Source organism: Mastigoproctus giganteus, chromosome 12 (assembly GCF_048544385.1).
Source record: "Mastigoproctus giganteus isolate SK-2022 chromosome 12, ASM4854438v1, whole genome shotgun sequence".
Lineage (NCBI taxonomy): Eukaryota > Metazoa > Arthropoda > Arachnida > Uropygi > Thelyphonidae > Mastigoproctus > Mastigoproctus giganteus.
In genome coordinates this window covers 52,956,853-52,983,752 of record NC_143586.1, presented here as the reverse complement: position 1 = coordinate 52,983,752, position 26,900 = coordinate 52,956,853, and the positions used below count along the sequence as shown (strand labels likewise).

General features: G+C 36.8%; 1 protein-coding gene across 1 annotated transcript in view; it reads right to left on the bottom strand.

The window, feature by feature from the left end:
• Window positions 1-6,646: 6,646 nt before the first annotated feature.
• Ars2 (arsenic resistance protein 2) overlaps window positions 6,647-26,900 on the bottom strand; it is a 308,719-nt gene continuing 288,465 nt past the window's right edge. The window contains exons 20-21 of the mRNA XM_090386894.1: window positions 24,838-24,919; window positions 6,647-6,869 (exon numbers count right to left, since the gene is read on the bottom strand). Of these exons, the coding sequence (XP_090243020.1) occupies window positions 6,791-6,869; window positions 24,838-24,919 (161 nt within the window). The 3' untranslated portion in view covers window positions 6,647-6,790. The remainder of the gene's footprint in view (window positions 6,870-24,837; window positions 24,920-26,900) is intronic.

Genomic DNA, 26,900 nt, shown 5'->3' with positions numbered 1-26,900 from the left:
TTGGGAGGTTTAGATCTTTTCGCAGATAAGCTTGTTCTATTAGTTTGACAATTCATGGTGTATTCAATAGTAAGAAAAAGTGGGTGGGACATGCTGTATGAAGTAATGAAATTTTTGGATATGGCGTACATGTGGGAAGAATATACCCAGATCCTTGACATAACGTGGCCTCGACAATGCTCCCCGCATACACACTACTCGGACTCCCTCCAGTCACTATCTGGCAGAGTAGAGGTAGCAAGATTATACACTAGCTGATCCGGAAGCCTCCTAGAGAGTTACCAATAGGTTCGGTCCGGTGTACTAACTAGCGGCCGGCCTGCGAAAACCGTTTTAGAGCTGTACCCTCGAAATGTAAGGAATATTGGATCTCGCCACAACGTTCATCATAACCTCAAAAGTCATCAATCATACTGCATGATGGAAGAGATAGGGAAGGGTTGACCGGAACTTAGCTCTAGAGACTAAACATGGGTTCCACCACTTCAAGCCTCCAATAAGCAAAGTGGTGGTATTTCACCGGTTGATGAGAGTCATCTACCACCTAGTACTGCCTGGTAACATAGAGGGGCGGCGTTCCTCCATGTGGTGTGGGCGCCACACCTCGACCCCTGCTTACGTTGGTTCACACCTGGGTGGTCACCCACCATGTGCTTGTGCATGGAGGTTATACCCAGGATTACTAACAGTCCCACCATCGTGAAGGTGCAAGCAGAGGATTTGGTTGTCACAGACCGTCCGGACTTCGCCGAAATTGGGTCCACTTGACTTGAGTGTCACCCGAATATCAGTTCCATCAGCGTTTTAGACTCCCAGGTAGCAAGTACAGCTTGTCTGGCATATCTGAGAGAATGTCTGAGACAACCTCAAGGACCAAAACAACCTTTCTTCAGACATAATTCCTGAAAATTACAGTCTACAGAAGTTCAAGTCTAATGTCAACAAATATCTTCTTTCTTCTTCTCAACCTCCAACCCAAGCACAGTACTAAGTACTATAGGTTCTATCTAATATCTCTTGTGTTTGGGGGTTTTCATAAAAAAAATTGGGCTGATGGGTTGAGAAATGGCAGTTGAAGTTTAACATTGATAAATGCAAGGTACTGCATATGGGTAGCAGTAACCCCATACTAACTTATCAACTGTCTGTTACTACACTCAGTGTAGTGGAGAATGAAAAAGGACCTGGGTGTAATTGTGCTGTTGGACATGAAATTCTCTGAACAGTGCAGACACGCTATAGGACAGCTCATGGGGTTTTGTCAAAAATATACAGAAACTTTGTGAGCAGGGATAAGGAGGTGAATCTCTTTGTATAAGGCCATGGTTAGGCTGCATCTTGATTACTGTATTCAGGTCTGGAGGCCCCACTTTAGGATGTAGATCAGATGGCACAGGCGCAGTGAAGAGCAACAGATTGGTGAATGGAACAAAAGGGTGCTCTTACCTAGAAAGACTTCAGTTCTGTAAAATGTAGTGTCTTGAGATCAGGCACCTGTGGGGAGATCCGACTGAGGTGTTTAAAGCTTTGAATGTATTGAGTAAGCTAAATGTTAATGGCATTCTTCCACTTGCTAGGACTACACACATGAGGGGGACATAAATTCAAGTTGAGGAAGGATTGATGTGCAGAAGTTTGCCATCAGCCAGCAGCTGGGTGATTGCTGGAATAGGCTTCCATCTGTCGTTGCAGAAGTGGACGGGTTGAATAAATTCAAGGAAGAACTAGACAAATTCTTGGAGGGTACAGATGGGTGAACTGTGCATTTTTTTTTTTTTTTTTTTTTTGGCTGATGCTATATAAGCTGGCTTTCCTGCATCATTTACCATTGCTACTACTACCTGGTGAAATTGTTCCCTATATCCAGCTCACGAGTAACTGTCAAAATAGCTTACTAGGTTAGTTGAACATGATTTTCCTTTAATAAAACCATGTCCACAAAAATGCCATTTCTTTCTAAATATCCCTGGATTGCACTCTCATTGAATATTTTCCCTATCACTGAAGTCAAACTAACTACTCTGTAGTTACCACTTGGAATTGCCTTTAGTAGACATAGTAGTTGGCACTTCTCTAATCCAAAGGAATCTTTCTCAAGTTGAAAGATGCCCTTATAATTAACCCCAATGGTTACATACACTCTGGATACTTCCCTCAAAATTATTAGGCATATGCTATCAAATCCAGGAGCCTTATTTGCCTTTAGGCTGAAAAGTTTTTCTAATAAAAAATTTCTAAAAAAAATCATATACTAATGTCAGTATGCTGACATCAATATACATTAGTGGTGCTGTTGTTACCAGTTTCTTCTGTCTTGAAAGTGGTGCCCAAATTGATTTTGAAATGTTGACTAGCTGTGTTCAGGATTGATTGTATGGCTTTGCCAGGCAATTATTTCACTTTAAGGTTCAATAAACTTAATTAGCCAAAAACTGTAGCAAAGTCCTTCATTTATCTATTTAGCAATAATTAATTAATTTATTAATTGTTTGATGACATTAAAAAAAGAAGAGCTCAAACTAATAAAGGCTTAACTATTTAACAAAATACATTTTGGAGCTTTGGACCTAAGGATTATGGCCATATATCAAAATTTCAGGTCAATATAAATTGAATGTATTTTAGAGCAGTGGTATCCAACATTTTTTGGCTAGGGGACAACCTTCAGATAAAATTCTGAAGGTTGTCAGCTGCAATAGCATTTCTTTACCACTTATTACACATTTTTAAAGATATATAATTAAAATTTTTTTATCATTGTTTATATTTAGTTTATTTTTATTACATTTAATAATTAGATAGTATGAACCAGAGCTATAATGCTCAATACATTCTACGTTGATATCAATATTTGTAAAAGAACAAGAGAAGTTTACCTCAATATCATATGTAGGACACTTCCATATGATACTCTCCAAAAATTAAAAAATCAAATTATTGTTAATTATTTCTTACTGTAATGTAAGATTTTCGATTTTTTAATTGTTTTCATTTTAAATTCTGAAGAGTATCATACGGAAGTGTTCTACATATCATATTGAGGTAAACTTCTCTTATTCTTTTACAAATATTTAATAATTAGATACGAAAATCTAAATATTATTACATAATATTAAATAAAATTCTTATTATAGGTTGTGATAATATTGTTAAATATTGGGAAAGATACATAAAACATTATAAGAAAGTAATATAGAAAAATTTAATTTTACTGAAACCGGATATTTTCAAAAGATAAATTATAATTTGTGATGATGCATTATTTTTAAACTTGAGTGATCCACATAACACCTAGGACTGCAGGCCACACAATGTGAATAAATGGACCACACAGCCTGCAAAATTGGGCATCTTTAAGATAAAGTACTGTATTTCCCCATGTATAAGATGAACCTTTTTTTGAAAAATTTGGGGTCTAAAAACTGGGTGCGTCTTATACAGTGCTTGTAGATTTTTTTACTTGCATTTCCCGATTTTTCGCGCTTGTTGTCTTTGCGCTCATTGTTTCACACTTGATACCAGTATATTAGGTTACGTTTTGCCACGTTCTGCCCAGAAATGGCTCAGAAAAGATTTTCGTACAGTGCTGAATTCAAGTTAAAAGTGATCAAGTTTGCAAAAGTGAATGGAAATTGTGCTACTGAACGTAAGTTTGGTCCTCCTCTAACTGAGAAAACAATCCGAGACTGGCTATGGGAAGAAGAAACCCTACTGAAAACGTCACGGCAGAAGAAGGCCATTAGAGGCAAGTCGGCAAAATGGCCTGATTTCGAGAGGGAATTGAAGATATGGATTGAGAAGCAAAGGGCAATTGGAATTCCTGTGTCCACAAAGATGGCTCAGCATGAGGCAAGAAGAATTGCTGATGAAAAAGAAGTTGCTGATTTCAAAGGAGGACAAAATTGGTGCTTCAGGTTCATGAAACCGAATGGACTAAGCATGCATTCACGCACCAGACTTGCTCAAAAGATGCCTGAAAGCTATGAGCAGAAGGTCCTTGAATTTCATCGTTTTGTCATTCAATGTCGGAAGACACATCAGTATGAGTTGGGACATATCGCAAATATGGACAAAGTTCCCCTTCAAACTGATGTCCCAAGTAACAGAACTGTTGATAAGAAGGGGGTGAAAACGTAACTGTGAAAACAAGTGGACATGAAAAGAGCCATTATACAGTTGTTCTAGCTTGCTGTGCCGACGGAACCAAGCTGCCTCCTATGCTGATTTTTAAAAGAAAAACAATGCCAAAAGAAGACATTCCTCGAGGAGTGATTGTCCACGTTCATGACAAGGGTTGGATGGATCAGGATGGGATGAAGATCTGGTTTGAGAAAGTTTGGAGCAGGAGACCAGGTGGGCTCTTACGCAAACCTGCCCTATTGGTGTTTGATCAGTTCAGGGCACACATAACAAAAAATACAAAGAAGATTTCTGCAGAGCAAAAAAACAACTTGCCGTCATACCTGGAGGCTTGACATCCCAGCTCCAACCACTTGATGTCAGCATTAACAAACCCTTCAAAGCTGCCATGAGAGATGAATGGAACCAATGGATGAAGTCTTCTGGGGACAATTTTACACCAGCAGGAAGAGTGAAGAAACCAACCATAGGAAAAGTTTGTACCTGGGTGAAAAAATCTTGGGATAATATCAAGATTGAGATCGTTGTCAAGTCATTTAAGAAGTGTGGCATTTCAAATGCCATAGATGGAACTGAGGACGAGGCAATATATGAAGACAGTGATTCGTCATCAGACACAGATGAGGACAAACTAATGGGTGGGAGTTTTGACAGTGATGAGGAGTTTTATGAATTTTATGATAAATAAAACTTGAGTTCAATAACTTTATGTAATACATTTTTTTACCAAATTTCGGGCCCCAAAATTAAGGTGCGTCTTATACATGGGGAAATACAGTAGTTCATGAGTACAAGCCCATTTGCCCCTGCCAACCAATATATTCCACACAGTCAGATATATAGTCAACGTACAGGGTGTCTATAAATTATTCACCAGATTAAAATTTCATTGTGATAAGCATTGTAAAATGGTTTGCTGGACTTAATAAAGCAAATCAAAGAATATTTTTATCACACAACTGTGCTTCAGTAAACCTCCATGTCAAGACGGTAGCCAATTTCATTCTAAATGTTTTGAAGCTCTTGAGAAATGGAAGTCACTGTCCGTTCAATCTGGTCTTTTAACCCTATGAAATTGTTAATTTTTTTTTTTTTGCATACATCTTGTCCTTTATATAGCCCATATACAAAATGGGATCATCTCAGGTGATGATCTCATCTCAGGTGATTCACTGGTTGGGAAATTTCTTTATTAAGGAAATCATGCATGCTCCAGTGTGGTGGGCCCCATCTTGCTGTTAGAACACACGTGGCTGCCATCTTCCAGCAGGAGTGTAGCATACAATTCAAGCATGTCTAGGTAATATGCAGAGTTCACAGTGTTTTTATGCAAGAAAAATGACACAGTCACCTGGCTGAAGAACAGTGCACACCACAAGTTTACCTTGGAACTATCATGCTCATGAACTAAGTGGGAATTTTCAGATCCACATATGTGACAATTGTGTCTGTTAATTTTACCAGAGGTGGAATGTCACTTATCACTGAATATGAAATTTTCCAGGAAGTGCTGATCTTCATTCATACAGTTGAGAATATGAACAGTGAATTCCTCTCGTGGTTTGTCACAAGGCTTAATTTCCTGGATGATTTGCACTTTGTAAGCATAAAGTTTTAATGTATTGTGAACTACCCTGTGCAATGTTGCTCACAGTATTTGCAACTGCAAGCTTGCCTGGAAGATAGATTTTGTAGAAATGGGGTAAAATCTTCCTGAATTTCCAAAACTTTATCTACAGATACACTTGTTCTACCTCTTCCTTTCTGGTGTAGTACACTGCCAGTTTCTTGAAACTGTTTCAACCATTGCTTCACTGATTGTTCTGTAGGTGGATCTTTCTGGAATTCCTGCTGAAAACATCTCTTTACAGCCACTGGAGATTTGGTATCCTACAGCCACAACATGCGCACTGATTTGTCCTGCATTGTTGCCATTTTAATGCTGTACTATCACAATGCTTGCTGGGATCAAGGCTGCCAATCGCACGAGAAAAACTCATTGAGCTGCTTTGACAACTGCAGCAAACCATTTTAAGATACCTATTATAATTTTAATCAAGCTTCATAATCAGGTGAATAATTTATAGCTACCCTGTACATTTCTATCAGGACTACATGATTTACTCAGTGATGTTTGTTTATAGTTGCTTGGAAGGGCTATGGTTCAAAGTTCCCCACTAATGGTTGGCAAAACTCTTTCTCAGATTTTTCCAAGAAACTGCTTTCTTTGTAAGCAACAGAAGCTGACCTCCAGAGTGCACATCTAACAAGCTTTTTTTCTTTTTTAATTTTATGAAGCATTATGGCTTTAGTTGCCAATACACCAAAAAATCCCTAAGTGGCCAATATATTCTTCATTATAAACTAAAACTACATAGAATTTATCAGTAACGAATGGCTGCTCATTATTTTAACCTGTACAACTTTTTTCTTAAAACTTTTACGAATTCTAAAATATTTACAGAGATAAAAAAATGAACATACTTAAAACAAATATACTCCACTGTTTATAGAAACAATCTTTAATTTATATAAAACAAGTTTTTTCCAAGGGTCAATATGGAATATTCTGAAAGATGATACAAGAGTCTTCAAAACATGAGATGCTTTACAAAACAAATGATAAATGATATAAGTTAGATGTATACGATTAAAAGTTGTCCATTTCATTCGGGGCATCAAGGTCTCTGTAAGTGATGATTTTTCTAGGTTCTGTACGTGGACTTCTTCTGCAAATGAAAGATGGATAGACATTATCACAGCATGAGAGAATGTCAAACTGACTTTTTAGGCATGAATTGTTTCTTTGTACTGTTTATTTACAATGAGGATATCTAACTGAGTAAGATTAAAAAAAAAAAAAAAAAAAAAAAAGCGATAATTAAATATATATGAAAAAAAAAAAAAAAAACTAATCAGCTCTAATCTGAAAACAGATTTAATAATGAACTGAAGCTGCTGGGTTTTAAAAATTGTCGACATCCTGCGGGGAATCCAGATCGTGATAGCCAATGATCTGCCGAGGATCAGGTCCACTGCAAAAAAATGAAGCAAAATGGCTTTCGACATGCTAGAGATAATTGTTTTAGCTGGTAGATGTAACAAAAAAAAAAAAAGAAAAAAAAAAGAGAAAGAGAGCAATTTTAAGTCATATGTTATTAACTTAAAAGATCTACATTATGTACCAGTTCATATTTACCAATATAATTTAACTGTCATTCTGGGTTTAAATTATTCCGAAAATACAAAAAAAAAAAAAAAAAAACAAGCTCATGAATTCTTAATATACAATCTTAAAATGTCTGTTGGTATAGAAGGCAGGTAACAGGGCAATTACCCTGTTACCTGCCTTCTTGGCTGACCCTTACCACAATCAAACTAATTCCAAACATACCTCTGAGGAGACAACAATATGAAGTGCAATTAAAAAGGTTTGGGATTGACCTGTGCCTTGAAATTGAAATTGCAGCGTCTGAGCTAGTTGCAACAAGTTTGATGTCTCATCTAGATATAGTAATGCACAAATCACCCATTTATTTGCAGTCTGAATTAGCATGCAGTGAATAGGTGTTTCATCAGAATTTAAAATGAGTGATTTGTTTCAAATTATGGAAAAGTTCTGTTGTTAAAAACAGCTTTTAGAGAAGACCCTGTGTTGTTTGAAGAATTTCCAGTGGTTTGCAAAGTTTAGAGGGTTACTTGTCTGTAGAAAATTATTCTAATTCTGGTCACCCTTCAGCTTCAGAAACCAGTGATTCAATCACATTTGTTCATGATCTAATTCAGGAGTGATCGATATTTAACTATCCGTGAAAGTGCTAGCAATATTGGTAGTTCTTATGAGACATGTCAATCAATTTCGGCATAAGATTTGGGAATCTGATGCATTTCAGTCAAGTTCCTTCTCACAATGAGCAGCAAGCTCCCACACATCAAGATCTTCATCAATGTGCTTCTGCTGATCTACACTTTCTTTCCTCCATCATTACTGGTGATGAAGGGTGTATGGATATGACCAAAGGTCCAGTCATCTCAATGGAGCATCTTCTCCAAGGCCAATAGAACAAGACAATATCAATCAAATGTGAGATCATACTTATATTTTTGATGAACAGGATTTTCATTACGAATTTGTCTTGCATGGTCAAGCAGTCAATCAGGAATACTCAAACTATTCTACTGCGATTGTGCAGTGCTATTTAATTAAAATGGCCAGAAAGGCGAGTTTTGGGAAATTGGTACTTTCGTCATAACAATGCAACTCCACATTCCATTCAAGAATAGAATTTCTTATGGACCGTGTTTTTTATTCCACAATTTTGCTGTACTTTCCCTCATCTCCCATCCTTACTTGATTTGGCTCCCTATGGGGTTTTTTTTTTTTTTTTTTTTTGGTTTCTCAAACTCATGTCATCAAGGTTGTCTGGGTGACCTGAAGCAGTGTCAACAGTCAGAAATATCGTCTTTGACTGCTGAGGAAAATCTTGACTGTACGACAAAAATGATGGAAAACCACTCTTGGAGTAATGCTTTGATAGCACAAGCTTTCTTGTTTGACTTCAAATAAAGAAAGCCTGTACTCTTCGCCTTTGTGATGAAAGTTCTGCTGGTTATGTATAAATTTGGAAATGTCAAAAGTCTTGTTTAGGACAGTATCCAAACTCCTCAATATTTCATGCAAACTTGCTGACTGGATATCAACTTCACTGAGAACAAAAGAACAAAGAGCTCGAAAAGCTTTGAGGGTGCTAATAAAGGCCAAAAAAAAATACAAAGAAAATAAATCCATATGACTATATCCACTCTCACTAGGAGTATTCCTGGTAGAGTTATGCTGCTGAATAATAAGAAGTGACATATTGGCAGATGAAACTGGTGGCAACATGAAAGATAAAGGAAAAAATGAGGGGTATGAGAAATGACGAATATTAAGGATATACTGTATTTGTTCTCATCCAAATAAGAATTTCATAACTTATTTAGAATATTTTTTTGAACTTGCATACAAAATTTCAAGTTTATAGGTGAACCTATTTCACTCATACACCCATCTCTATACAAGAACTACTGATTCAATTCATTCAACATCTCTTTCTCTCTCTCTTCTGTTATGCATTTGGATTCCAGAAGAATCATTACAATTTTGAGTAGTTCAGTAAGTTGGTAATCCATCCATCCTCTTCAACAATTTGTTTAATCCTTCCTCATATTTATTCAAACTGCCCACTTCCATAATGCAACTCTATTCAAAAATCAATTACTCTCTGAATAAAAGAAAAATTTTTCACATGTATCCTGTAAACACCCTTTGTCAATTTATATTTGTTACCTCCTCCCAACCATATGCATTATCCAAAAAAGATTATGGATGCAATCAGCATTTAATTTACTTAATCCATTGAAAGCCTTAAACACTTCAATAATCAAGTCACTGGATGGGGGCCTAGTTTCGGAATGCTGCATTTGTAGAACTGAAGTCTGTCTTGGCAACAGCACCCTTTTAAATGTCCTGATTAATCTTTTTGCTCTTCTCTGCACTTGTTCCAACCAATCTTTATCCTTCATTAAAAGAAGCTACCAGACCTGCTCAAGGTGCAGCCTAACCATTGCTTTATATGACAGGATAATCTCTTTCTTGTCCATGCTAGCAAAATTCATATGTATCTCGAGTTTTATCAGCCTGTCTACATAGCTCAGAGAACTTCATGTTGGACTGTACAATTACCCTTAAATCCTTTACATTCTCTAGTACCGCAAGTGTCGTACCACCCAATTGGTATGTTATTCTAGAATTACTACTACTACTCATATGAAGTTAACAGCATTTATCAATGTTAAACATCAATTACCCTTTTCAGACCATCTACCTAATTTTCTAGGTTTTACTGCAGTAATATACCCTGATTTCAGTCATTATCATCAACAAACTTAGCCATTAAATTTGATATGTCATCATCAATGTTGTTACTAAATGTTAAAAACAATAAGAAGCACAGCACCAAAACTCTGGGGGACTTAACTTATAACATTAGTACAAAAAAAGCAGTGTCCGCTAATGACCACTCTGTCTTCTTCCACTCAACCATCCCAGCAACTTTTCTTCTAATGCCATGCTGCTCCAAACTGTACAGCAAGCGGTCTTTGATGTTGGACAGTTCCAAAAGCTTTAATGAAATCGGAGCATATGAAATCAAAATTATTTTTTTGTTTCCATTTCCTTTGTTATTGCATCATAGTAGCTAAACAAATTGGTCAGACAAGATCCTCCCCTCAATGAATCCATATATCTATATATACATGTTGAGCACCTTGTCAATCAATTTGGCCCTGGAGAGAATGTAGAAGACTCAAGGTCTAGGTGTAGAATTTTTGTCAGTGATGGGATACACTTAAATAGAGGGGAGTGCAAGAATATTTGCTGATGCTATCGAAACAGTGATAGGTGGGTTGAAAAACTGCTAGCATGGAGGATACAGACTAATAAATTAATTAGAGAAGCAGGCAGAGGTGAAGGTGATTTATGCACTGCTTCTATTGGAAAATGCAGCAGCCTGGAGAGCAAGGTGTCAGGGATTTCAGGCCCTGCTGTGGATCATCATGGAACAAGTGAATACAAGGGCTGTGTAAGGGTAACTAAGAGTAAGAACATGTGCATGTACACTAATACTAGGAGCATCGTAAATAAATTTGATGTATTTGAGGTACTGATTAAGTCATCAAATGCAGACATTGTAGGGATAGCAGAAAAGTGGTGTCACTCAGAATTAAGTGATACTGAATTTGAATATGGGGAGTAAAATGTATACAGGATGGACAGAGAGAGGACAGGAGGTGTGGAGGGATTACACTCTTAGTTAAGAAGCATAATACATCTTAGGCAGTGCATCCCGTCAACATGGGTGACCTGTGCAATGTTGAGTCAGTTTGGTGCGATACTGGGAAAACAAAATTGATAGTAGGAGTGTGTTATAGACCTCATGATTGTGATGAGTATACCAAACAGCTATACAGAAAAATAGAGTGGGCCATGAAATCAGAATGTCTTATAATGGGGTATTTTAGCTTTCCAGATTTGACTGGAATTTGTGGATTTATTGGATGATTGTTTTCTAAATCAGCATGTTCGGGAGGCAACTAGAGGTAGTAATACTCTTGATCTGATTATCAGTAGTGATTCTTCATGCATTAAGAATCTGCAGATAAAAGAATTACTAGATGGAAGTGATCACAGGGTATCGATGTGGGATTTACTTAAAGATGAACTACTGTCAAGAATAAAGAGAAAGGCTTTTGCTTTTGTAAGGTTGACTATAGTGGTCAGACAGTTTTTAAATTCTATGCAGTGGGACCAACTGGTGATGTTACCAAAAGCAAATTCTAAGTGGGAAGAAATCACAGAGGCTACTAGGCTTTTCATACAAATGAAGAAATACTGTTCAATGATTAGACCTAAATGGAACTCAGTTAAACCACTGAGACACATGGCAGAGAAGCAAAGTGCATGGGGTGCATATAAATTATCAGGGAATACATAAGTTTACAGTATATATAAATTTGTTGGTAATCATGTCACAAAGGAGGTTGGGCAAGCTAAAGCAGATTTTGAGAAGTCTGTGGCAAAGAATTCAAAGCAAAGCAGCAAAGACTTCTATGCTTATATTAGCAATAGAAGGAAGGGACTGAATCACATTGGGCCACTTAATTTCAATGGGTTAACTGTTGATGACCCTGCTCAGGTTGCTGACAAAGTGAATGGGTATTCTGCATCTAAATTCACACAACGAGGAATACTTTAGGGGAGGAGATTCCAGAAGTTTTACAAACTCCAACGGGGAGCAAAATGACTTTGTGATAACTGAAAGGAAAGTGAAAGAGAAGTTACAGTGAACATAAAAAAAGGCACCTGGGGTGAATGGAATCTATCCAATGATATTATGGGAAGGAGATAAGCCAACTGTTAGACATAATTATGAGAACATCCTTGGATTCACGGGAGGTTACTAATGACTGGATATATGTGAATGTATCCCCAATTCATAAAGGAGGATCAAAAGGTAACACAAACAATTACACACCTGTTAGCTTAACATCTGTTCAGAGAAAGTAACAGAGTCACTGGTTAAAGAAGTAATTGCAGTATAATTGCACAGGAATGCAATTATACTGCAATCAGAGCATGGATTTGTTAAGGGGTAGTCTTGCCTAACCAATCTGATAGGTTACTATGACGAGCAAAATATAATTTTGATACCATATACAGTATTTGGATTTCAGGTAGGCTTAAAGGCAAGTTACTGCTATGGATAAAGGAATGGTTAAGTGGCTGTGCCCACTTTTGTTTTCAATATTTATTAATGATACTGATGAAGGTATATAAGACATGATGTCAAAGTTTGCAGATGATACAAAGGTTGGTTAACAACAGAAATCAGGGTGAGTTACTGCAACAAGATATAGGAAAATTTGGTCAATAAGCTGAGAAATGGCAGTCGAAATTTAACATTGACAAATGCAAGTTATAGAGTTTTTTTTTTTTTTTTTTTTTTTTAAGGAGCATTAGCAACTAAGACCATATTGCTCCGGGAATATGCAGTCATTGCCTGACTTTCCACATCCTCCGTATTTGGTGGTCATCGGCTCGAACCCCGGTCTAATCAAGAAGCGCGTGCTACACACTGCTGCTCCTGCCCACCTAGCTACGGAGGCGCCACAAGTTACAGGAAGCAGTAATCCCAGAGTACTGTATTAAGTGTGTGGTACTACACTCAGAGCAATGGAAAATGAAAACGACCTGGGATTAATTGCGCAGTCAGATACGAAATTCTCTGAGCAATACAGACACGAGGTTTGTCAATGATATACAAAAGTTTGCTAGAAGAAATAAGGAGTGATTATCCCTTTGTACATGGCACAGTTAGGCCACATCCTGAGTATTGTATACAGGTCTGGAGGCCTCAATTAGGAAGGAATGGGTGCAGTAAAGGGCAATCAAATTGATAAAGGGAACAAAATGGTAGCACCTGGAGAATAGGCACCTGTCGGGTGATCTGATTGAGATGTTTAAGGCTTTGAATGGACTGAGTAAGACGAATGTAATTCTTCCTCTTTCTGAGATTACACACATGAGGGAGCATTAATTTAAGCTGTGGAGAGATGATACCAGGATAGATGTGTGGAAGTTTGCACTCCGCTTTTTTTTATTAATGAAAACCACAAACACGAGAGGTATCAGAACCTATAGTACTTAGTACCGTGCTTGGGTTGGAGGGTGAGAAGATGAAAGACGATATCTGTTGACATTAGACTTCAACTTCTGTAGACTGTAATTTTCAGGAAATAAGTATGAAGGAAGGTTGTTCCAGAAAACGGCAGTTGAATGAATAAACGAGGAAGATGAAAAGTTGGTTCTGTGAGTTTGAAGTTGGACAGTAAATGGATATTGACGGGTGGTGGCACATGTTCGGACTGTTTTGAAAGAGAGAGAGCGGGAATTATAGAAGTCAATTTGAGAAGAATAGTGCCCATGGAAGTATCTGTAGAATAGGCATGAAGCAGAAACAATACATCTATGAGAGAGCGAGTGGAGAGACTCTGTTAGAGATGAATCATTAATTAACCTAACTGCCTTCTTCTGAATGGAATCTAAAAGCCTGAGAGAGGTTTTGGGGGCATGGTCCCAGATGTGGGAACAGTATTCCATGGTAGGGTGGATTTGCGATTTGTCCAGAGTGAACAGCTTGGAAGAAAAGTAACACTGAGAGCAAAAGAGAAAACCAAGTTCTTTAGATGCAGAGGAAGCAATATTTGTAATGTGCTTGTGCCAAGAGAGGTTAGAAACCAGGGTAATCCCCAAAAGAGATATATCATTTTGCCTAGAAATCGGAGTGTCACTAAAGATAAGCATAGGAGCAGAAGAATCCTTTTTGCGAGATATAAGACAAGGCTGAGTTTTAGAAGGATTGAAATCAACTAAGTTGTCCTTGCCCCACTGGAGAATTACCTGGAGATCGGCATTTAAGGAATTGGTAGTGGATATTTGAGAAGTTGAAGCTGATTGAGCAGGGCAAGGTTTCTCGAATTGGAAAGTGGCATGCAGTGTGCTATCATCAGCAAAACTATGGATAGGATTTCTAGTCAATGGAAGAAGGTTTAATATACAAGAGGAAAAGAGTGGGTGAAAGTACTGAACCTTGGGGGAAACCAGCAATGGTGGAGAAGTTAGAAGACAGAAAGCCATCTACCATCACCCTCAGTGAGCGATCAGAGAGAAAACTGGATAACCAATTGCAAAACACAGTTGGCAAACCATAAAATGGAAGCTTGTTTAGAAGACCTTTATGCCAAACACGATCAAAAGTCTTTGAAATGTCAAGAGCAACTGCTTGCGTTTCACCAAACTTTTCCATTGAATTTATCCATAAATGGGTAACATAAGCCAGAATATCACCAGTGGATCGACACTGATGGAATCCATTCTGGCGATCGTTGATCAAACGGAAGGTTTCTAGGTAGTTTAAGAGTTAGCGGTTAAGTAAGAGTAGAAGTAATTGCAATATGATGATAATTGGATGGGAGGATATTTGTCATCCTTTTTAGGAACTGGCTGGATATGAGCAAATTTCCAGGCAGAAGGAAAAACACCTTCGGAACAAGAAAGTGAAAAAAGGCGGCAAAGAACAGGAGTAAGTTCAGGAGCACAGGTTTTGAGAACAAGTGGAGAAATACCATCAGGAGCTGGAGCTTTCTTAGCATCAAGATTCGTCAAAATCCTTCTCACATCCTTTTGATGGAAGACTACAAGAGGCATTGAATGGAGCGTGTTGGGAATGGTGGGAGGTGTTTTACCAAGATCATTAATACATGAGTTGGAAGAAAAATGGGATGCCAGAAGGGCAGCTTTATCCTTGGCTGAAGTGACAACAGAACCATCTGGTTTTTACAGAGGTGGGAGCAGAGATGGGCAAAAGTTGTGGCCAATAGCTTTGGCAAGAGACCAGAATGCTTGGCTACCATTAGGGCAAGAAGCAAGTTTTCCACTCTTAGCCTGTTCAAACTCTAGTTTGGACTGATTAACAACTGCTTTACAATTGTTGCGAGCTTTGGTGTAGGCAGAAAATGAAATCGAAGAATTGGAAACAAGCCGATTATGATATACAACATTCTTCTCTTGAACAGCCTTAGCACATTTATTGGAAAACCAAGGTTTAGATAAAGGACGAGATTTTAAAGTGGAGTGTGGGATAAAGGATTCCATTCCTACAAGAATAATTTCACTGACACAATCTGAGCAAACGTTGACATCAGAAGTTTTGAAACACTAATCCGACCAAGGAAAAGAAATCTCACAGGTCATCCCATTTTGCATTCTTGTAATGCCAAACAAAACAAAACACCTCCACACCTGCTTATGTTGGTTCACACCTGGGTGGTCACCCACCGTGTGCTTGTGCATGGAGGTTATACCCAGGATAAATGAATCAACTGATAACTGAGATTCTGTCAGAAAAAATACATGGGGTCTGACAGACTGCAAGTGGAAATGGACATCGTTGAGATTAGAATTGAGACCACGTAGCTAGTGGGTGGTTGATTGTTGGAACAGGCTTCCATCTGTTGTTGTTGTGAAAGTGGATGGTGTAAATAAATTCAAGGAAGAACTAGACAAGTTCTTGGAGGGGTATGAATGGGTGAAGTGCATAATTTTTTTTTTTTTTTTTTGGCTGATGTTATATATAAGCTTGCTTTCTTGGATCATTTGCCACTACTACTACTATCTTGACAGGAATGGCACATAACTGCACATTCCTGTCAAGATGATCCTGTATTTAATGAAAAAATCATTATTTTCTGTGGAACAGAAGTCAAGCTTAAAGGTCTGTAATAACTCTCTTTAACTCTGTAATAACTCACCGTCTGATTCTCTCTTTGTGAATAGGGGAAACATTTATACATCTCAAATCTGAGTAGACCCCACAGGATGTTCTGAAAATGATACCTAAAAGTTTGTTGAGCTTTCTTAATATAACTAGATAGATCCCATCTGCCCCATGTGTTTTATTTATGTTTAGCTTCAACAATTTATCTTCAATTGGATCAATGTAATTTATCCCCCCTCCCCTTTTTTGGTCTCAACAAATGAAAAGAACTCCTTGTTACCTTTATTTGAACTCTTAGTCAAAGACTTAGTATAAGTATTGGCATGGAGTTTGTTTAGTTCTTCCTTGAATTTATTTAAAATTAATCACTTACACAACAACAGATGTAATTTTCTCCAACAATCATCTACCAGTTGGCTTAAGGCAAACTTCTGCACATTTATCCTGTATCCAACTGTGTGGTACTACACTTGGGCTAGTGGAGAATGAAATGGACCTGGGTATAATTGTGCAGTCAGATATGAAGTTTTCTGATCAGTGCAGACAGGCTTCCAGAGCAGCTCATGGGGTCTTGTCAATGATATATAGGGATTTTTCTAGCAGAGATAAGGAGGTGATTATCTCTTTGTATAAGGCAATGGTCAGGCTACACCTTCAGTACTGCATACAGATCTGGAGGCTTCATTTTAGGAAAGATGAAGAGCTGTTGAAAAGATTACAGAGAAGGGGAATAAGATTAGTGAGTGAAACAAAGGGTTACTGTTACCAAGAAAGCCTTAAGTTCTGCAAATTGCAGTGTCTGGAGACTAGGCACCTGCAAGGTGATCTAATTGGGATGTATAAGGCCTTGAATAGTTTGAGCAAGCTCAATACTGATGGGATTCTTCCTCTTGTTCAGATTATGCACCTGAGGGGACATAAATTCAAACTGAGGAAAGACAATTGCAGAATAGATGTGCAGAAATTTGCCTTTAGCAGGGGGTGGTTTGAGTTGGAACAAACTTCCATCTGTTCTAGTGGAGGTTGACAAGTTAAATAAGTTCAAGGCAGAACTGGACAAGCATTTGGAGTGAATATATGGGTGAAATGGGAACTTTTTTTTTTTTTTTTTTTTTTCCTTGGCTGATGCTATATAAGTTTGTTTTCTGGCATCATATGCCTCTACTAATTTTAATGCTAACCAACCTTCCTCAATTTGAATTTATGCCACCTCATGTGCGTAGTCTGTGCAAGAAGGAGAAGAATGCCATTTACACTGAGCATGCTCAATCCCTAAACAACTTAATCAGATCATCTCAGAGGTGTCTAGTCTCCAGACAATGCTATTTGCAGAACTGAAGCCTTTTTTTTTTTGTTTCCCTCACCAATCTCACTGCTCTTCTCTGCACCTTACAAAAAATGAGGACTCCAGACTTGAATGCAGTACTCAAGATGCTGCCTAACTAGTGTAGTGCATTATACAATGGAATAATCACCTTCTTATCCCTGCTAGCAAAATTCCTGTATATCATTGACAAAAGCCTCATGTGCTGTCCTGGCAGCCTGCCTGTACTTCTCCAAGAACTTCACATCTGACTGCACAATTACCCCAGGTCTTTTTCATTTTCCCCTACCCTGAGTGTAGTACCACACAATTGGTACTTTAATTTACTGCTACCCATATGCAGTACTTTGCATTTGTCAATATTAAACTTCAAATGCCATTTCTCAGCCCAATTGCCTAATTTTTCTAGATCTTGTTGCAGTTATACCATCATTACTGTTATTAACTATCCTGCAAACCTTCATATCATCTGCAAACTTAGACAATAAAAGCCTGGTATACCTTCATCAATATCATTGTTATACAGAAAACACCGAACTCAGGGAGACTCCACTAATAACCCTAGTCCAATATAAGCAGTCCATTAATAACAACTCTTTTCTTTTCCCAACCAACCATCCCATTATTCATAGCAGTAACTTTCTTCTAATTCCATACTGCTTCAATTTGTACAGCAGTCTTTTTATGCACAACAATATCAAAAGCTTTCCTGAAATCTAGAGATACCATTTCAAAATTTTATTTTGTATCCAGTTCCTTTGTTAGTATCAAAACAGATTGGTCAGAGAAGATTGCCTATTAACAAATCCATTGCACTTCCATCTAGATGGTGCTGTAGTACTTCTTTAACCAGTGACTCCATTATTTGGCCTGGAACAAAAGTTAAGCTAACAGGTCTGCAATTACTCGTATCACTCTTTGATCGCTCTTCCCCCTGTGAATTAGGGATAAAATGCACATCTCCATGCCACTGGGACCTGCCCTGAATTCAAAGTTGCTGTCATAATTATGGCTAAGGGTTTGCTTACTTCCTTTGGTTTGTTTGTTTGTTATTTGGTTTTCAGGAGCATTAGCAACTAAGGCCATATTGCTCCGGGATATGCGGTGGTCATTCTCTGACCTTTCCGTATTTGGTGGTGACGGGCTCGAACCCCGGTCTAATCAAGAAGCGTGTGCTATGCACTGCTGCTGCTCCTTCCCACCTGGCTATGGAGGCACCCACTTCCTTTGGTACTTTCCTTAATATAATTGAATACATGTCATCCACCCAAAGTGCCTTTTTTATGTTTAGCTTCATTCCACTTTCCTCTCAGTTCTCACAAAATCTCTTAATCATAATTCTTACAATACAGTAAACCCCTGCTATTCGCGGGGGTTACGTTCCTGAGAAATGTCACGAATACCGAAAATGTGAATACTGAATTATGGCTCCCATAGTAATAAAGGGGTTCCGTTCCAAAGTATGAAATATATAAGAAAAACTAGTCTAAAATTTTGTCTATGTATGTATTATATGTACATTCATAATATGACTATGTACATAGACAGTACATAGTGAAATGCAAGCATACGGCATTGAAATGAAAATAAGAAACAATTTAATATTAAATGTAATATTTATCCCGCCAGTGCTATCACCAGTTTCGCTAAAGTGTTGCTAAAGGAGTTTTGCCTTTTCACGAATGATGAGTGAACTTAACGGAAGTTTATTTTGAGTTCGGTCTTCTATCCACAGATTTAAAGCCTTTTCCATTTTTTCTAATTTAACATCACGAGTTACAGAGCAAATTTTTGAAGCAATTAGCCCATTTTCAGGGACACTACGGCGGATTTTTTCTTCCGATTTTTTGATTGATCGTACCCTTGACTCATTGATTTTATAATTTCTAATGGTGAAAGTGCCACTGAAGAGGCACTTTCACCATTAGAAATTTTGTCTAATAACTCAATTTTATTCGCTAATCATCACCTTCTTTGATATTTTCACATTTCCCTTGTTATTCGTAGCATATTTTTGTACGGGTAAAAAAGAACTTGTCCACAATAAAGGCACTTTCTTCCGTTAACACACTCGAAAAAGTCTGTTTTACACTGCAAAACGGTAGATTAAACACTTATGTAAGCATATTAATTTATAAATTGATAAATTTATAAGCATATAAATTAAAAGCAAATGACCAAACCTTCCATGACAAGTGCATAACACATACTGAACAAGGATTAGCCAGAAACATCCACGCTCGCGATTTTGTCACCCTTCCCCCCACCCACTGAATGCTGTTTTGACCGGGAAAGATAATTTTAGCCACGCCCATTTTTTTATGGCGGAAAATATTCACTGGGCTTTAAAATTCACATTTTTTAAGTTTCATTTTATATTAAATCAGCGATCGCGAATACGCGAAACCGCGAATAGCAGAGGTTTACCGTAATTTCTCAATTTGTCATGGTATGTCTAACTCCCTGAGTAACTTGATTATAGACTACAGGCTGTTTTCCTTGATAATTTATAATCATCTTATGAATTTTTATTTTCTGCTACTGTTAGTCTGATCAGTTCATCTCACATCCATTTAGGTCTACACCTTGAACAACATCTCTTAGATAGTATAAAAAGCCCAGTAACTTCTATGACTGCTTCCTTGAATGCTTGCTATTTAGAATTTGCAGTGGGGCACACTGAAAAGAATTTAAATACTGTCCAACACAGCTGTAGTCACCTTTATGAAAGCAAAATCCTTTCTTTTTACTCCTGACAGTGGTTATATCTTTAAGTAAGTCCATATACACTTTGATCCCTGCCATCCGGTGGTTCCTTTATTTAGATTCTTAATCCATGATGAGTCACTGCTGATAACCAAGAATACTGCTTTCTAGAGGAAAAAGAATTCCTCTGGCATGCTGGTGTAGAAAAGTCAGGTAAAGAAAGTTGAAAACATGTTTCTGTCATATAACAGTTCTATGTGATGATAAGGTCTTTATATAACTGTATGAAGAGCAGTTCAGTATGTAAAACCTTTTAATTTAAAACTGGTGGTATTGACTTATTTCTTTGGCTTTCTTTAAAGTTACATAAACATTTAATATATTTTTTGGAATTTTATTAAAGATTTTTATAAAGAGTTTGATAAAATGACATGAAGTTTCTCAGTAAAATTTCCCGATATGTGCCATTATATTACAAGACAGTATACATAAAAGATATGTTCATATAAGCATGTATACACTCTTAAAAAAGGGAAAAGAATTTTTCAGAATTCTGAGTAATTTGTAACTTATAGTTGATTATGAATAACTTTTATTGACATAAAAAATTCTGTATAAAAAAAGTGCCATCACATATGTTTATTTAAAACATGAATGTCTCTACAAAATTTTGTAGTTCAGGTGTAGTCTACTTTAAGACAATCTGCTCTACGCCGATCCATATTTATGACACTTTTTAAATATACTATACACCTAATAGAGTCAGGGCTGTTTTAAGAACTCTCGGGCCTCCCGGCAAATTTCCAAATGTGGCCCCTATTCAATTTAAATTTTTTTCTGGGTCTCTCTCAGTCGCATTCCTAACCCATGTATTAAAAGAGCTACTGGAAACTATGTCCCATCACCACGTCAAGGTGGAAACCCGCCGATGGTTTTTTCTTTTTTTAAAAAAAGTTTTTTGTTTTTCTTTTATAAATTTTTTTCTCGTTTCTCTTTTTAAAATTTAAAATTTATTTTTATATTTTTTGAAATCTTTAATTTGTATGAAATTTGTTCGAAATATGAAGAAAATACCTATGAACAACTTTAAGAAAAGGTTTTTTTACAAAAATTATAAAAGTGGTTTTCGACATTTCAAAGTGGCAAACTCCTGGATGACATCATTAAAATCGATGTTTTGTAAAAGCTCATTCTCTATTGCCATTAAACTTGAACGATTTAAATGCGACTGGTTCATATTATTTCTATATTCATTCTTTATAAACTTTAACTTTGAAAATGAACATTCACTGTCTGCATTTGTCACCATCATACTAAAAAAATTCTCATTGCAATTTCAATACAGTATTTGGAAATACTGTATTGAAATTGCAACTAGGACTAGGCCGGCTATTAGGATTGAAATGGAAAGACTTTAATTTTATTGAAGATAATATTCCAATGCAGAATTCAATTAAGTTAAAAAAAAAAAAAAAAAAAAAAAACGTGGAACCATTTAAAACTGGTAAGGGCTGGTTGAATAGATTTAAAATCCAGGGAGAAGCCACTAGTGCAGATCAAGGAGCCAAAACTTTCAAAAAAGAACATGTTAAAATTATTGAAGAGGGGTGTTATGTGTTATACTTCTCAACAAGTTTTAACATAGATGAAGCAGGACTTTTGTGGAAACGAATGCCTAAAAGAAATTTCATATTGAAAGAATAAAAAAACATGCCAGGTTTCATAGCGGTGAAGGATCGTTTGACTTTACTGTTGAGTGGTAACGCTGCGGGGGATTTAAAATTAATACCCCTTTTAGTTTATTTGGAAGAGGGCCAAAGTTCAACCCAAAATCCACACATTTTTCATGATTAAATTCCTCAATTAAATTAAATCAATTAAATTCATTATTTTAATTGGAATTTTAAGTTTACTACTTTTGATAAGTAAGTAGTTACCACATAATTATATACGTACGTAATGCAGAATTTTTTTTTTTTTTTTTTCCAAAGAAGAAAAAATTAGTCAAGAAACACTTGTCATGAGGAACCAAAGACGACAAATGAAGAGCAAGAAAAACACTGACAGGGAGAAAATTGAGTATACTGAGTTATGCAAAGCCATTAGAAAGAGACTCAGAGAGGACATAAGAAGATTTAACACAAGAAAAGTAGAACAAGCATTAAGGGAAAACAAAGGATTTAAATCAGCAGCCATGAGCAGTAATACAGAAAGACAAATGATACTGAAACTGAAGAATAGTGATGGTGTACTTATAAACAGCAGAGAAGGCATAATTCAAATAGCAGAAGACTACTATAGAGAATTATACAAGGAGCGAGGGAATGATACCAGCAGTGGGGAAGATGGATTGCAAAGTAGCAACACATACGACATACCCGATATTCTTCCTGATGAGGTAGAACATGCATTGAAGAAAATGAAGAATTGGAAAGCCCCGGGGGAAGATGAAGTTACTGTAGAGTTGTTAAAATTGGGAGGAAGAGACATAACACAAAAATTGGCAAGGCTCTTCACAAAGTGCATTAGAAAAGGTGTGATGCCTAAGCAGTGGAATAATGCAATCATAGTTTTGCTGCATAAGAAAGGAGATAAATCAGAAATTGGAAATTATAGACCAATTAGCTTGTTATCCCATATCTACAAGTTGTTCACAAGGGTCATTACTAACAGATTAGAAAGAATACTTGATGAGAATCAACCGAAAGAGCAAGCTGGCTTTAGGACAGGATTCTCAACTATGGATCACCTTCACGTAATATCACAGCTAATGGAGAAAGCAAATGAATATAAAACACCATTATGCCTGGCATTTGTGGATTATGAAAAGGCATTTGACTCCATACAGCATAAGGCAATGTTTCGGGCACTGGAAAGACAAGGCATAGATACTCCATATATTATGATTTTGAAGAAAATATATGAGAGTGCTACATCCTTTATTAGACTAGACAAAGACAGTAGCAAATTTAAAATCGAGAAAGGAGTTCAACAGGGAGACACAATATCTCCGAAGCTGTTTACTGCTGCCCTTGAGGAAGCTTTCAGAAGATTAGACTGGTCGCAGAAAGGAGTCAATGTGAACGGAGAGTACCTAAACCATTTACGATTTGCAGATGACATTGTGGTCATAAGCCACGATCCCAAAGAATTAGAGGAAAATCTTAATCAGTTATGCACAGTTAGTAAGGATTTTGGACTAAAGATGAATATGGCTAAAACAAAAGTAATGATGAACAAGTATGCCACGGAAAGGGAAATAATGATTGAAGGAGCAGTAATTGAAAACGTGGAGTCATATACTTATCTGGGACAAGTTATTAGCTGTAATAATGATAAATGGCTGGAAGTCAAGAGAAGAATAAATTTTGGATGGATAGCATTCAGGAAATATAGTCACATACTGAAGAGCAATATCCCAGTTTGTCTGAAACGTAAAATAATGAATCAATGTATACTCCCCACCATGACTTATGGAAGTGAAACTTGGGCACTCACCAAAAGAATGGAAGAGAAGCTGAGAACTACACAGCGAAGAATGGAACGAATCATATTGGGAATCAGACTGTTAGATAAGAAGAGAAACACATGGATTAGGCAGCAAACTCAAGTAAAGGACATTCTTATCAAAACTAAAGAACTAAAATGGTCTTGGGCAGGACACATAGCTCGAAGACATGATGGCAGATGGACTAAGAAAATAACAGAATGGTACCCAAGAGGAGCTAGAAGAAAACCTGGAAGACAAAGGCGGAGATGGATAGATGAAATTCATGAGTTTTCGAGTAGTAAATGGATGGCCAGTGCTCAAAACAGAAGGAACTGGAAAGTTGCTGGAGAGGCCTTCATCCTGCAGTGGATTGAAAATGGCTGATGATGATGATGATGATGAATGCAGAATATTTTATATGTACAAATATTTGAATATTATATATTTTGACCGACATTTGTGCATCTTTTCACTACTGTTTATTATTGATTAGGAAATATCCTATGGCACCGACCGCAACTCACAAATACACATGTTACCTTATGGGAATGTGGCACTCGCTTAGCGCGGATTCACTTAGCGCTCTGTTTTTCTGGAACGAATTATCAGCGTTAAGCGGGGGTCACCTGTAATATTAATTTATTAAGTATTATAGTGGGTTGATTAGACATTCTTAGATTAGATTAGTGTTCAAATTTCAGTGATTTTGTGCTATTCCCCTATTCCATTCATACACAGCTGAAGCGCTCAATACTTTTCAGCAAAAAATGTTTTCTTTGATTTCCCCATTTAAAATGCCATAAATCTCTGTTAGTTACTGTGAAAACACAGAAAAAATACTGGATAAAGTATGAAATTCTACTAAGCCATTTTTGCTTATTCATGGCATTAGCAAGTGGCCCTCACCAAGCTGGCTTTGGAAAGAGCTATCTCATTTGCTGGATTTTTTAAGAATCTGTGCTTTAATGTGTTTAGATTGGAATAGAAAAGAAAAAAGCTATAGTGGTTTTTTGGACATAATATAAAAATAAAGGTTTGAGTTCCTCATAAATTTTTTTTCAGAGGAGAGAGAGAAAAAAAAAAAAAAAAAAACACACCCATCTTCTTTATTCATGGTACATTGCATCAACTAACAAAATTTCAAAGGAAAAAAAAAAATGTATTTATTAGCAGCCATTTTATTATAAACTTCTGAAAAGCTGCATTAAATTGGAAAAAAAGAAAATATCAAAAACAAATATGATTTAAAAATAAATAATAAATAATAATAACTAGTGTAATTATTAATATTCAAAACTTACCGGCCATAACTGTTACGCTTTCCATATCCACTTCTTCCATATACATCAAAATTGTTCCTATATGCCTGAGAGCCAAACCCTCCTTAAGAAATAAAATGAAATAAATCAAAGGGGAAGATGAGGGAGGGAGAGAGAGAGAGAAAAAGAATTATAAAGATATATAAAAAGTGCAATATAAGAATATATTCGTTAAAACATTAGAATAAAGCATCAGGTTTAGGTCAGAAGATAAAACATGATAATGCAAACAAGGTGAATATGAACATTACATATTTGACAGTGCTTAAAGTTTAACAGAGGGTAACCAGAGTGAGCAAGTGAGTCAGTGAGGATAAAGATATCACTTCATTCAGAAGTGATACAGAAGTCCTTCTCCTTGAGGAGTTCACTACTTTCTCTTCTTTTAAAATTTCTTTTGGATTGTGAACTGGATTTGGAAATGAGCCAGTGTCACTCTCTAATGATTGCTTGTATTTTTAATTGCTAACTCTAAAAATTGCTCATATGGATTTTCTCATTACTTCTAGCCCCTTCTTTAAATAGAGTTGTCAGAGGCTGCTATGTTCTACCAGTCTAATTAAACACTTATTTTGTTGTTGTTGTTGTTCTCGAGGCTTAATGGCACATAAGCTGCTAAGGCTATAATGTGCCTAATTAAACACTTATCCAAGGACAGCCAATATGTATACATATCCCCACCCCCATCTCTTCCATCATGCACGATGATTGATGACTTTTGAGGTTATGATAGACATCGGCGATATCTAATCTTCCTTAATATTCAAAACTTACTGGCCATAACTGTTACACTTTCCATATCCACTTCTTCGTGAATATGGAAAGTAGGTACTTCGAGGGTACAACTCTAAAATGGTGTTTGCAAACTGGCTGCTAAATAGTCCAGTGGACTATTTAGCAGCCAGTTGGTAACTCTCTAGGAGGCTTTGGGATCAGTTAGTGTGTAATCTCACTGCCTCTACTCAGGCAGATAGTGACTGGAGGGAGTCTGAGTAGTGTGTAAGGGGAAGGCATTGTTGAGACCATGTTACGTCAGGGAGCTGGGTATATCCTAGTATGCCATATCCAAAAATTTCATTCCTTCGTACAGCACCTTTTCTTACTACTGAATACACCATGAATTGTCAAACCAATAGAACTTATCTGTGAAAAGATCTAAACCTCTTAAACACTTCCTCGTCCATTTCACAAATACACATGGTCTCGGTTCTAATCTCAATGATGTCCATTTCCACTTACAATCTGCCAAACCCCCATGTACTTTTTCTGAACAGAATCCCAGTTATTGGTTGGTTCAACCACTGCTCATCTCAGTTGTTCAAACTATTTGCTGTAGGATTCCTTTTGTTTCAAAGGTGGTACTTGTGCAATGTCCATTCTGACAATGCACAAGTATCCCTGTTAAAGACTTAGTAATTTGGAACCTCCTCTTTTCGATCTTCTTTGGCTTAAAATCTCTCTGCTACATTCTGTCAAATTTATTTGTTGCCTCTATCGTTCTCTTAACTCCACTAATCACTTGGAACTCTTTGAATACTGACTTCTTCCAGTCCAACTTTCCTAACAGTGAGGTAATTTTCCTTAGTGATTTTAATGTTCACAACTCCAGATAGTTTCTATTTTCTAGTCAAACAGACCCAGCTGGTCGAAATGCAGTTCATCCCACAGGTAATTAAGCACATCCCACTACTGAAAAGTAATTAAGAAATTAATTAAGCACATCCCACCACTACATTTCAGTTAATAATAATATTTTTGGTAATGGCACATATAATAGCTGTAATCAATAAGAAACATTGAATGGTTAAGTCAGGTAATTGTAACAGTCAAGGAATCAGGTCTTTGCAACTAATCAAGGTATTAGGGAAATATCTAAGCCTACTTGAACATCTATAAGGAAATGGAAATAAATGTGCCTAATAGTATTGTAAGATGATCCCTGGTACTGCAAATCATCTTGAAATCAGAAACTATTGAAGTATGTCACAATACAGTCAGTCCTTGTATAACACATGTTTACACTACACCAATTCGATCATCCACGA